General features: G+C 38.8%; 2 protein-coding genes across 2 annotated transcripts; one reads left to right on the top strand and one right to left on the bottom strand.

The window, feature by feature from the left end:
• The first annotated feature begins 321 nt into the window (after positions 1–321).
• On the top strand, positions 322–7195 carry LOC131302695 (UTP--glucose-1-phosphate uridylyltransferase). The gene is made up of 21 exons (XM_058329458.1): positions 322–679; positions 775–822; positions 1805–1896; positions 2029–2119; positions 2702–2762; positions 2849–2926; positions 3016–3066; positions 3163–3236; positions 3333–3405; positions 3525–3582; positions 3718–3764; positions 3842–3907; positions 4510–4542; positions 5263–5315; positions 5383–5458; positions 5547–5603; positions 5702–5785; positions 5871–5969; positions 6049–6153; positions 6704–6775; positions 6853–7195. The coding sequence occupies exons 1-21, from the start codon at positions 597–599 to the stop codon at positions 6877–6879; spliced, it is 1428 nt and encodes a 475-aa protein (XP_058185441.1). The 5' UTR covers positions 322–596; the 3' UTR covers positions 6880–7195.
• A 2825-nt stretch (positions 7196–10020) lies between these two features.
• Positions 10021–11013, bottom strand: LOC131303184 (F-box protein At5g07610-like). Its single transcript, XM_058329964.1, has one exon. It carries the CDS (start codon positions 11011–11013, stop codon positions 10021–10023), a length of 993 nt encoding a protein of 330 aa, XP_058185947.1.
• Positions 11014–13008: the final 1995 nt, after the last annotated feature.

Genomic DNA, 13008 nt, shown 5'->3' with positions numbered 1-13008 from the left:
TGGATTATTGCTTTGTGACGACAAGAGGAATCTGAAAAATAAATAATTAATATCGAACTCTAAATGTTTTTAAATTAAGACAAAAAATTTAGATTTTGATTGTTAATTTTTACTTTTTTGATTTCTCTTGTCATAACGAAACAATAATCCGCAAAAAATTAACTAAAAATTAACAAATGTGAATTTTTTTTTGTTCTTAATTTGATCCAAAGTGGTTATTTATTAGCCAAAAAAGCCCTGAGCAGCTGAGCCGAAAGCCGAGAATGTCATAACGCTGGCGCTTGAAATTGGCGCGCCATCGTCTCAAATGTCAAATTCCATGGCCTGGCGCCACATTCGCCTCCATGTTCTCTCTCTCTCTCTCTCTCTCTCTCTCTCTCTCTCTCTCTGTTTTGTCAATGTCAAATGCCTTAAAATCCGCTAGCTGAATCTGAAAGTTCTTAACGATCGAGTGCCACTTGTATTCGCAAAGCCTTATAAAACTCTCACATTCTCATCACCCCCCCTTCGCTCTCCACTCTTCCACTCCCTCTCTCTCTAGACCCAAACTCTTCAATTTTCTCTCTCTCTAGATCGGAGCTCTGTACCAGTCTCCAATGGCTGCTACCAAATTGAGCGCCGCGGATTCCGAAAAGCTCTCCAAGCTCCAGTCTGCTGTATCCGGCCTATCTGAAATCAGGTGAAAAGTCTTTCTCAATTTTTCTTCATTTGAGGATCGGATACCGCATTGCAATTTACTACTGAGGATCTGAGCTATACATTTGTAATTTGCAGTGAGAATGAGAAATCGGGATTCATAAACCTCGTCTCTCGCTCTCTCAGGTATGATGAAGTAGTGATAACAAATCATTCAATAGTGATTCGTTTTATCTTGTGCTTTGTGTTATGAGGATCGGTTTGGATCGTTGTAATGGAACGAGAATGTGATTCCAGAAACTCGTACTAGTTGCAATTGACTAGAATAGGAGAGCGATTGGTGATGTCCAATTGTTTGGACATCTTTGAATGTTAAGTCCCATATCGAATAAATAAAATAAAAGTTGCGTCTTGTTCCCTCCCGCGATTAAGAATGTTCATTTTCACTATTCACACTTTTTTATAACATTATTGATATTTTTTAATGTGTAATATTTCCAACATGCAATATCGATCTTGTTTGATCTCACTTAGTTTTATTGTACCAAATTTTTACGATCATACAAAAAATTACAACATAGATAAATTTTTGAAAGGTGTGAATTGTGAAAATAGACAATCTTTGGGCGACGGAGGAAGTAATATAATATTGGATTGGTCATTACTTGTTGTCTTAACCTTTGGAGGTGATCTATTTACTCAATTTATATTGAGCCCAAGTGATGTGGTGGAGACTTGCAGTTACTCCCTATCAGATTGGGCCTTAAGCACGTAGTGGCGGATCAATGCATCTAGGAATTCGATCCCACCATCTCCCATGATAATCGCATTATTCGTAACAACGAAATTCTGGATAATATTCCTGAATTTACCCCATGCATTAGATTAGTGGTTATTTGATTCCTAGTTATCAGACAACTGTTTTCAAGTACTGAATATATTAATTTGTCCTTCTAAATACTGGTTTGTTATTTTCACATGACTTATATGAATCTCTCATGTCTTCATCTTTCTCCATTAATTGATTGGATTCTTTTTAGATCCCAACCTTGAAAGGCCCTAGAGGAGTATAAATCCATTTTAGTTTTCTTGCACTTGCTTAGCAAGCAAACAAATTGGATGAGTTAACATTTGTTGTTGACAAACCTTATGTCATTTTGCATTGAAGTGGAGAGGCTCAACACATCGAATGGAGTAAGATAAAGACTCCTACTGATGAGGTGGTGGTTCCTTATGACAGCTTGGCACCCACCCCCGAAGGTGATTTTTGTGACTATGGGGTTCGTTTTATTGATTTAGTTGCTATATGTGCTTCACTATAGTGATTATGCGTGTATTCCTGATCCAATGGAGTTCTTTCTTGAGAATTGATTACCAGTTGAATTGTTGCAGATCCTGCCGAAACCAAGAAGCTTTTGGACAAACTTGTTGTGTTGAAGCTTAATGGAGGTTTGGGAACAACAATGGGTTGCACAGGTCCTAAGTATGCGTCTGCCTGCTCCGTATATTTTTTAATTCGTTGGACAGGAAACTTATGGAAATGATTCACGATTTTCGCTTGTCCAAACTTATGCAAACATAGCTGCTAAGCTTTGTTCCTGTTTGACTATATAATGCTATTGCATCCCAACATGTTTGACTTGAAGCTAATTGAGATTATTATAAACGATTTTAGACATTCAACTGTGGATTGTTTGTCTGCTTTCTTGTCTAGCATTGAGTTTGAGGTCTTGACTCAGTGATGCCCTTAGGCAGAATAATTAATTTGCTTCTCTACTTCGAGTAAAATTTCTGTCTTGCATTTTTGTAGGTTAGTTTACTATACTTTCATTTTATGGTTTAATTACCTAGAGCATTTTCAACTCCGTGTCTGCTTGCATTGGCGTTTATGCTAATCAACCGAACACATTTTAACTGCAAGATTGGCAGAGATTCTGGGAAGTTCGAATTCAAAAATCCTTTGTGACACAATAACACCTGTCACTGAACATGAATCCATGCATTGTTTTCTGGTTTACTTTTAAAGCATATTTCTGCGCAATTGACATGTAAAAATTATTTGCAGATCTGTCATTGAAGTTCGTAACGGGTTGACATTCCTAGACTTGATTGTCATACAGATTGAGGTCTTTAACAATTTACTGATCTGTGTTTCTTGTTCATCTTTTTTCTTTGTTCAATTTCTGTTCTTGACCCTTCTTGCTGTTTACAGTCCTTAAACTCTAAGTATGGATGCAATGTGCCACTACTACTAATGAACTCATTCAACACCCACGATGATACACAAAAGGTGAATAAATATAAGCTTTTCATTTCCTCTTTTGTAGAACTATTAAGTTGGTACATTTTATTACTGATCAATTGGATTTGTGGATGTAGATTGTAGAGAAATATGCTAAATCAAACATTGAGATCCATACATTTAATCAGGTTGGTAAGCCAAAGCAAAGTTTCCCTAGTATCCATTTCTAATAGTTACTGAAATTTTGATAACTTGACATTCATTCTTTTATTTCATTTGTGCAGAGCCAGTACCCTCGTTTGGTTGTTGAAGATTTTATGCCATTGCCATGCAAAGGAAATATGGGCAAGGATGGATGGTAATGTAACTCGTCTTTTGATTGGTATATAACTGATGTAATTCATTTTTCAATTTGTTCTTATCTTCACCTTAACAAAGCATGTTACTTGTGAAGGTATCCTCCTGGCCATGGTGATGTGTTTCCAGCATTGAAGAACAGTGGCAAGCTCGATGCATTATTGTCGCAGGTTTTTCCTTTCTCTCTCCAGTTCACTTTATCTAATTTCTTAACAGCACTTCTTGTATATTTTATTCACAAGATTTCTTCCAATTTTTAGTCACTTTTTTTTTTTTTTATCCTTTACAGGGGAAGGAATATGTATTCGTTGCAAACTCAGATAACTTGGGTGCTGTTGTCGATTTGAGTATCCTCAATATGATTCTATATATTTTGGCTTTGATCATACCTTCTATGTTTTACCGCTTATATGGGTTGCCAGTGGCAAACTAAGGTGCAAAGTGGATCATTTGGATAGTTGTTTCTTAATCTAATGTTGCAGAAATCCTGAAGCATTTGATCCAAAGCAAGAATGAGTACTGTATGGAGGTATTTATAGATGGTGGTTGTATATCATACGTATGTTGCTAGTCATAATTGTCTTTATAGCTTCATGGCTTTTGTAGGTGACACCTAAAACGTTGGCTGATGTGAAAGGCGGTACCCTGATTTCCTATGAAGGAAAAGTCCAGGTAAATACTTGTGTCATCGTTTGTTCATGTTTTGCTGTTTACTTGTCTTCTTTTGCTCCTTAAAATTTGTACCAGGGTTTCATGATCGTACTCCTTTGTAGCTTCAAATAGGTATGTCGATAATTGTATGAAGATTTTCCCAATAGACCTGAAGGGCCAGTTTTCCATGAGTTAAGAGAATAATTTCATTGGAAATGATGCCCTTCGTGCTTTTTACTGCTTGCTCACTCGTTAAGCTCTTCTATCTGGTCTGGTCTGGTCTGCTAGTACTATGCCCAAACTTTTCTGTGGCATCATCGTTCTCAGTTCCTAAATGCAAGAACTCCTATAACAACATAATATATATTGCTATATGCATTGAGGCTTTTTTAATTAGAATGCAAATCTGCTTGATGTTTTTGAATCTGTAATTTGTTTTTGGTACACGAACCCGTTTGATGTCATTGTTTCCATACTGCCTGATCTTTCTTTTAGTTTGATGATTTGTCATTCTTTTCCCCCTGCTTTTTGTTTGATTCTCAAGTGCTATAAAGTATCTGCATGCATTTGAGCTTTGAATACAAGTACAGTACTGATGTTTCACTTGCCTTTGTCTGATGCAGCTCCTTGAAATTGCGCAAGTTCCTGATGAACATGTGAGCTCTATTTCATTTTTGTTTACCCTTCTTTGTGCTTTTATTTGTTGACCTTGTTTACGTTATTCTTCAACTGAGCTTGTAGCTGTTTGAGCAGTTGGTGACTCTTAGACTAGTCACAGGAATTGGGTATATCATTGAAGGGTAGTTTCTTCTCTGAAATTCTGGAGTCTTGCCCATCTTGGAGTTTGGGAAAGAGGAGCATGAATTAAGAGATGAGAGGAAAATTGCACTAGTGTAGTACAAGGAACCCTGGTTTTGCATTGTGCGAACTTTCCAAATTCCATCCATAGGCAGATTATGAAAATTTTGGACCGGTTAAGAAAGTTTGGGGCCAAATTTGTGGAGGAAGAGTTTGCTTCCACTATCTTGAAACTGGTTTAATGAGATAACAAACATTTGGAAAAAGATTTCTAGGGTGTGGTACCTGGTATGTAATGTTAGCATATTGCTCTACTTCACCACCCCAATTTAGTTTAGTACCCGTTTCTGGTGATGATACTCAATCACTAGTGTGGGGTAGTTTTATTCTCTATTGAACAATTTCCAAGTGCCTAGTGTCATCCTAGTTGTAATGCATATGCAGTAGTTGTTAAATTACTTTGTCATGTTTGGGCTTATTAGATTGTTGACCACCAACTCATCTAAAAGCTTAAACTGTTAGAGAGAGTTAATATTTATTTACTCAGCAGTGCTGATGTGGTTAAATGATTTGTCCAGGTCAATGAATTCAAGTCAATTGAGAAGTTCAAAATATTCAATACCAATAACTTGTAAGTCATGCTCTTTTACATACGAAACACAAGCAGCAATCTACATACTAACTCCATATTATGCCAGGTGGGTGAACTTGAAAGCTATTAAAAAACTTGTTGAAGTGGACGCGCTAAAGATGGAGATCATTCCAAACCCCAAGGTATATGTTTGATGTCATGCAACCATCAAGTCAATTTTGAACATCTAATTGTTTAGTGTGTGATGAATTTAATCTGGCCGGTTCTCAGGAAGTGGACGGGATCAAGGTTCTTCAGCTGGAAACGGCAGCTGGTGCTGCAATTAGGGTAAGTGCCACATGCACCAATATCTCCAATACCTGTCGTTCCGTCTTCTGTATGAGATGTTTTGTAAAATTTCTCTGTTGTTGTATTTTTCGAGCCAGTTCTTCGATCATGCTATTGGTATTAATGTCCCACGATCACGATTCCTACCGGTGAAAGCAACTTCAGATTTGCTTCTTGTCCAGGTTAACCTTCTCCCCAACACTAAATTCAAGAATTTTCGCTTTTGGTCCAACGGTTTGTTTAGGAAATCCACTTTCTATTTTGCAGTCTGATCTTTACACGTTGAACGATGGCTTTGTGATCCGAAACAAAGCTAGGGCAAATCCTGAAAATCCCGCTATTGAGTTGGGACCCGAATTCAAAAAGGTAGCAATATATTCCATGGTACTGTAGATTGTTGCAGCTTTTTCATACACTGCCGCTGATATTCAAACTTCCATACCAGGTTGCCAACTTCTTAAGTCGTTTCAAGTCCATTCCTAGCATCATTGAGCTCGATAGCCTAAAGGTGACTGGTGATGTGTGCTTTGGAGCTGGCATTACTCTGAAGGTACTTACACAAGTTCATGTTCCATTTCTGCCACTCTTTCACTATGGTTTTGCTGCCGAAATATGGAAATGATATACGGACACAAATCTACATACATGCGTTGTTATTGATGCCCTTGTAATGTCGGAGATAGAGGGTATTTTGACACCCTCTGATTTCTGAAAAGGCTCTCTTTGGTCCTACAATTATGAGCAAAACAAAGCTGCCCCTATCATACATACTTGTGCCTACCAAATCTTTTTAGGGGTTTTCCTACTCTTAACATCAGGATTTACTTCGTTAGCCTGTCTCCTCCTCTCCCCTCTCTAAACATGAAAAATATCAAGTGCTTTCTATATATTAGATTCATCTATATTATCAAATATGTTTAAGCTTTCGTATTTGTTGTTACTTAACAAGTTATCTTCACAATTACTTGAGCAAACATACGTCGTGTATGGCTTGAGATCAGATTTTGCTAGAATTAAACAAGAACCATGTCTCGGCCACAGAACAACGATTCTTTGAATACCGAAAATACTCATGTCCTAATCATTGGTGCTATTTTCAGGGAAAACTAGTGGTTGCTGCAAAATCTGGAGTGAAGTTGGAAATCCCTGATGGAGCTGTAATTGCGAATAAGGTGATTTACATCCAATTACGACTTGTTACCTTATTGATTCATAAAGTTCACTATCTTACTTTGTATTAATGATGCAGGAAATCAATGGTCCTGCGGATATTTAAAACTGTTGCTCGTCTTGTGACAATGGAGTTCACTTGACGGTTGAGTCGTTGTTTGTTTTTCTTTTGCAAAGAGATTTGGATAGTACGTCTCCTACGGATATTTGAAACTGTTGTCTTGTGACAATGGAGTTTGCTTGAGGGTTGAGTCGCTTTTTGTTTTTTCGGTGCGAAGGATTTCGTAGTCACAATAAGCATACGATTTTGTTTGCTTCAAAAGAAAACTAGAACGCGTTCGGAACTTCTGTCTTGTTCTCATAGCTATGGGATGGATCTTATCTCAATCACAGCGGCATTGAAACCAGAGTTGTTGGCATGACATTTTTTCCAGCATCATTTCGATTATTAAGCAATAGAGTGTGTCCAAAAGGAAACGATCGACTCGATCCTCTCCAATTGGGATGCCAACTTGCCCAACTGGAAGTTACCGTTGGGGTTTGGTGAGTCCGTGGTGATGGATTTTCTAACTAGTTTAATTGCTATAAGCCTAGTCTAGTTTTGACCGCTAAAATTAAAGGATCCGTCCCAGACACAAATAAAATTTCGGAATTGCTCTGTTTGTAGGATTGCTCGAGAAGAGCATTCGTGCTAAAGTTCAATCTTGATTTGACATCGTCTAGTGTATGGTACGCCAAATTTGGGTTGAAACTTAAGCTTACAAAGTCCGATCGATCGGATTTTTATACAATATACACATATATCTTGAAATACATGGGTTTTAATTGGGTGACGCTAATGCCACGAGTGTTTTTCATTGTGCCACGACAATAATATCCTTAAAGCTCTGGCATTTCTCTCTCCTCATTCAATTCATTGACCTTTCTTCTTTCCACTTTCTGTCATGGTTATTGCTTCCCCACCAAGAGGCGACTACCCATCGCCCCATCTTCTCTCTCTCGCTGAACCGTTTGCCGATCGGAAAGGAGAATCCAAACCATGCCATCTCTTTCTTTTGCTTGATTCGCAGTCATTAATTCCCAATTTCCCATATCTAGACCAAACCTCTGTGCAAAAATAACAAATTCGTGTTGCCCTTCTTGTCATCGCGTTGGTGATCTTGAATTAGGCACAATGCCGTTGCTCGAACCCATCACCGATCACTCAAACTCCTCTATTGAAATTTCAATTTTTGTCTACTGCAAACAAATACTAATAGAGAGAGAGAGAGAGAATGTAAAATTGGTCAAATGGGTTTAGTTGATGTTGGTTCTACTTCCTGTTGGCATGGAGATGCTTTATCATTTCTTAAAAATGCTGTATAAACAAAAGCTTGTTCCTGCAATCTACTATATTGAAGAGATTTGCACCGATTTAGGGCTGAGAAAAAAAGTCTTCAATTCGGCGATGCGGATGATTTCTCGATGGAGCTGAAAGTGGAGTGAGAGATTGGAATTAAATGAGGAGAGAGAAATGCCAAAGCTTAAGGTTATTATTGTCAAAGACTCAAAATTGTCGCGGCACAATAAAAAACATTCGTGGCATTAGCGCCACCCTTTTAATTTAGTAGATTAATTTATTTTTCTAAAATCAATAGATGTTTGGAAGTCATAATACACATGATCATTTCTCGGCATTTTTTAATGCAATAATGGCGCCATTAAAGGTGAGAGTGGGTCCCATCCTCTACAATACAATTAATAAATGTGAGAAGCTATTGCGAGATTAATTATTTTCATTTACTCCCGGCCATATTCATCATAATAACACTTATCACCAAAAATCTACAGCTTCTTCTTTGTGGCAATAATATTAACTGTGTAAAATCTGCTATGTAATTGACAGTATATATATCGAAAGTCATTCTCTTTGTCCATCATCTCAAGCACACTGATTCTCCAATGATGGCACTCAAGTCGTAGTTAGCTTCTCCGCATCAAAATCAAATCGATAGTAGACGTGATCATGCTTGGAGCAACGTGAAAATGTATTATATTGGAAAAGCGAAAGCTCTCTATGATACCAATAAGTATACATTAAGATGAATATGATCCATTACATTGGCCCCCTGGGACCAAAATCTTGGCTCTACCGTTGAGGTTGTGATTAAAAACAGAAAAAGACGTATTTAAGAATTGAAGCCAATTAACATTCTTAGTCCTAATGAAAAAAAGATAGTCCAACAATTCCGAATAATTAGTAACCTCTTGGCTACTACAATTAGAGAGCAAAATATGTGATGTTTGAACCGTATGAAAAGATTATGAAGTTGCTTCAAAATATTGGACATCGCTGAAACCGCTGTTAGTCTTCAATGAACAAGCAGCTACTGCAACATGTAGGACATCACAGGAGATGGCGGTTGGGAGGAGCGGCTAGGGTTTTGATTTTGCGCTTTTGGTTGCAGGTTGTTTGGCACAGGAGATGGTTGCAGGTTGATGGCGGCATGGATGGGGTTTTTGGCGGTTCTGGGGATGCAGGTGGTTTGTGGAGGCTGGCAGGTTGTTGGGTTTTTGGGGTAATGTAGGTGCATGGTTGGGCAGTTGCAAGGTCTTCGGAGGCAGTAGCAGGACATAGCATATCAGGAAGTGGATTCACGATGGGCAGTTGTAGTAGGTCAGCGGTGCACGGTGGCGTCAACGGGTCGTCTAGCATCGGAGGGGCTTCTTTGCAACTTCGGGACGGGCTTGTATCCAGGGTTCCGATAGTGGCGGCGAAGCGCCTTCTCTGTTGACGGCAGTTTTGGGTCAAGGGACTTTGGGTTTGGTGGCAAAACACGGTGGCGGCGGCACAACGGCATCAGGGTCTTCAAGGATGGAGTCGGTTTTGGGGTGGGTTAGGTTTTGATTGGTCTTGGACCATCTCTTGGGTCTCTGAGTACTTTTGAAATAAAGTAATTTTAATTTTTTTTGTTGCTCTTATTCTTTTAATCTTTGTAATTTTCGAATTCGAAGATTAATAAAAATTTTGTTTATAAAAAAAAAAAAAACATGTAGGACATCACTCAAAAAACATTAGACATTCAATGAATAAGCAACTACTATAATTAGTGAACAAAATACTCAACATTTTGAACCAAATGAAAAGACTATTGTCATCGCTTTAACATGTACAGACATCACTCAAACAGACGTTAGACTTTCGATGAAGCAAAATGTATCTTGATAAAGTAAGTATACGCCGGCAAAAGAGTCACCTCCGGACAAATCACAAAGCACCTTTCAGTGTCTTGCACTCGATATTATATTGTATGACTTTATCCTGGTCGTATACCACCACTGCAAGATCATTTTCATTTGCTTCTACATTCATAACACACATCACCGAAAACGTACCACAACTTCTACTCGGCAATCCTAACGGTGTTAGATCTACTACGTATTTAACATTCCACCGGAAGTCATTCTCCCCGTCTATCATCTCAAGCACCTTGAATTCCTTAGGATCAAACCAAGAACAGTGTATAAGAAGCAAATGACCGTTGCATTCTCCGAAATACTCTACCCGTCGAGAAAGATTACTGTCCCACCAGTATGGCACTCGAGCCGTAGTTAGCTTCTCTGCATCGATATCAAATCTAATGTACAAATGGTCATGCTCGGCACAATCGATCTCCACATCCCGCCTGCAACTCATCAAAATGAGTTCTCCATTCCAAACAGCCCCATGTACGAAACTATCCTCGTGAATCTTCGGAGCGAGAATCGGGCTTTTCCAAGAGGCACTCTCGGAAGAGTACACATCAAGTTGGGAAGCGTTCGAGTCAGAACTAACCACCACAACTTTATAGTAAGGTGATTTTCTTGGATCAAAAACCAAGTAAGATCCAACCTTGAAATTGAATTTGGATACCACCGGTGTGGGAAGTACTGGGAACTTTTGGGTGGTCAGATTACAAATAACATAGTACTTCTCATCCGGGTAATTAAAGTTATCAAAATTTGAGCACAACGTCAAGCCATTGGAAGAGTGATGTACTGTTGTTTCAGATCCTGATCCTGAATGATCGCCGAGAAACGAGAAATCCGGAAGAGTTGTTCGCGGGTGATCGCGAACCGAGACATGGGTGATTTGATCGTTTAAGGATAACGAGCGATTGCGGGTAGTGTAGAGGTAGAGTCCGGAGGGGAGAGGAAAGGGATTTTGGTGGGCATGGTTCCTGGAGAATCGGGCCGGGGGTCGGAGATGAGAGAGAGCCATCGTTTGGATATGGACTTGAATTTGATGAGCTAGATATGAGTGATCTAGCTGGGAGCAGGAGTATTTCTGTGAGGAGATCCACATTGCTTGCTATTCTTTCTGCGGAGGGCGGTGGTGAGTGGTTCTCCTGCGAGAGGACTATTTTGTTTGACATGTTCGACCTAGAAGAGAGAGAGAGAGAGAGAGAGAGAGATGGGATTATAGGTTTGTGAGGCAGTGGGGGTGTTGAGAGACTGGTCAGGGTTTTGAGATGTTAAGAGGAAGAGAATATATATAGGTTGGGGTTATTGACAGGATGACCTATTTTGAAGTGCACGTGGAAAGCCTATGAAGTTTGACCTATTTTGAAGTTTTCATGCGCTCCGGGAGCATTTCAGTGTGTCCGGGCGCATTTTGAAGTTTCACCATAGGCCAAACTTTGTGGAATCGCCCCGGTCGCATGCGAATTTTGATTTTTGCGTGATTTGAACCGTTTAAAAGCTTTTTCGATCTAGTCCTTTATAACCCAAGTGTTATGTAGTGAATCGCTAAATAAAAAATATATGACCATTTTATCGTCAATGGGTCAAAACAACAAATCATTTCTGTAAAATACTTGCATCTTGCTAATTTTAAATCAGTTCAAGATCTATAAACTTTGATGAATTGTACAATCCCTATAAACTTTGCGGAACTCTTAATGAATGAACCAATACCCAGAACTAGGGATTTAAGGGCCCGAAAACATATTTAGTTTTAGGAACTCCGATGATCTTTGAATTAGTTTGATTTCGAACAACTTTTCAAACAAAAAAATTTACCATTTTTATGGTTTGATTCCACAATACTTTATTACCTTTTTTTTTTCCCGGAAAAATAGATGGATTATTATTAATCAGAAAGATGGATGGTCAGAAGACCCGACATCATATAGGGAAAGATCAGTGAGAAATTGGGGGACACGAACCCCCCAGGAAACCAATCTAGCACTTGATAGGGCTTTCTTTGTCAACGAATGGACAACCCTATTACAAGAACGTTTAACATGAGTAAATCGACAAGAAGAAAAGAGAGGTAATAGCTCAATACAGTCTGAGAGAACCGAGCTACAATCAGAAAGAGACTTTCCTTCTTGCGTAAGAGCTTGGACCACTTCAAGTGAGTCCCCTTCAATAATAACATGTGATAGACCGTTGGTGGCAGCAAAAACCAGTGCTTCTCGAAACCCCATAGCTTCGACAGATCGAGGAGCTAGCAGACCCGTGAAAGGAATAGATGCCATCCCCAAAATCTGTCCCATATAATCCCGGGCCACCAAACCAACACCCACAATCATTTTCTTCTTACAAAGAGCACCGTCTACCTACATTGATCTTGACCATACCAACAGGAGGCAAACACCACTTAGGAACCGGTAAAGGATCAACAGAGACTAAGGTAGATTTTTTAGGCTCAGACGCTAATTATGTATCCGATGCATGTTTATTTAGAATTGCAAATTTTTTGACCAAATTCCGAACGTGTAAGTCCATGAATATATATATATATATATATATATATATATATATATAGAGTCTGTCTCCCGTAAGGACCACCTCATTTTAATAAAATGCGGACCTTCCTTTCTCGATTGAATTTCGATGATCCGAGCCGCTCAATGTGTTTAGAACGTGATTTTAAGGGTACCCACAATAAATCAGCAAAAAAAATAACCGGGAAGGGCTTCATCCGAGTAGTTTTTGTTTGTTTTTTATCGAACGGTTCAAATAAAAACTGCTCGGATGAAGCCCTTCCTGGTCATTTTTTTTGCCGATTTTTTGCGAGTACCCTTAAAATCACGTTCTGAACACATTGAGCGGCTCGGATCATCGAAATTCGATCGGAAAATGGGAGAAATGAGGAGGTCCACATTTTAACTAAAATAAGGACTCTCTCATTTGAGACTGACTGTGTGTGTATATATATATATAAAATATTTAATTCAATGCTCTTATCCGGTCAGACAGATGCGCCAAT

The sequence above is a fragment of the Rhododendron vialii genome, chromosome 10a, assembly GCF_030253575.1.
Source record: "Rhododendron vialii isolate Sample 1 chromosome 10a, ASM3025357v1".
Classification (NCBI taxonomy): domain Eukaryota; kingdom Viridiplantae; phylum Streptophyta; class Magnoliopsida; order Ericales; family Ericaceae; genus Rhododendron; species Rhododendron vialii.
This window is presented reverse-complemented; position numbering and strand designations above follow the sequence as displayed.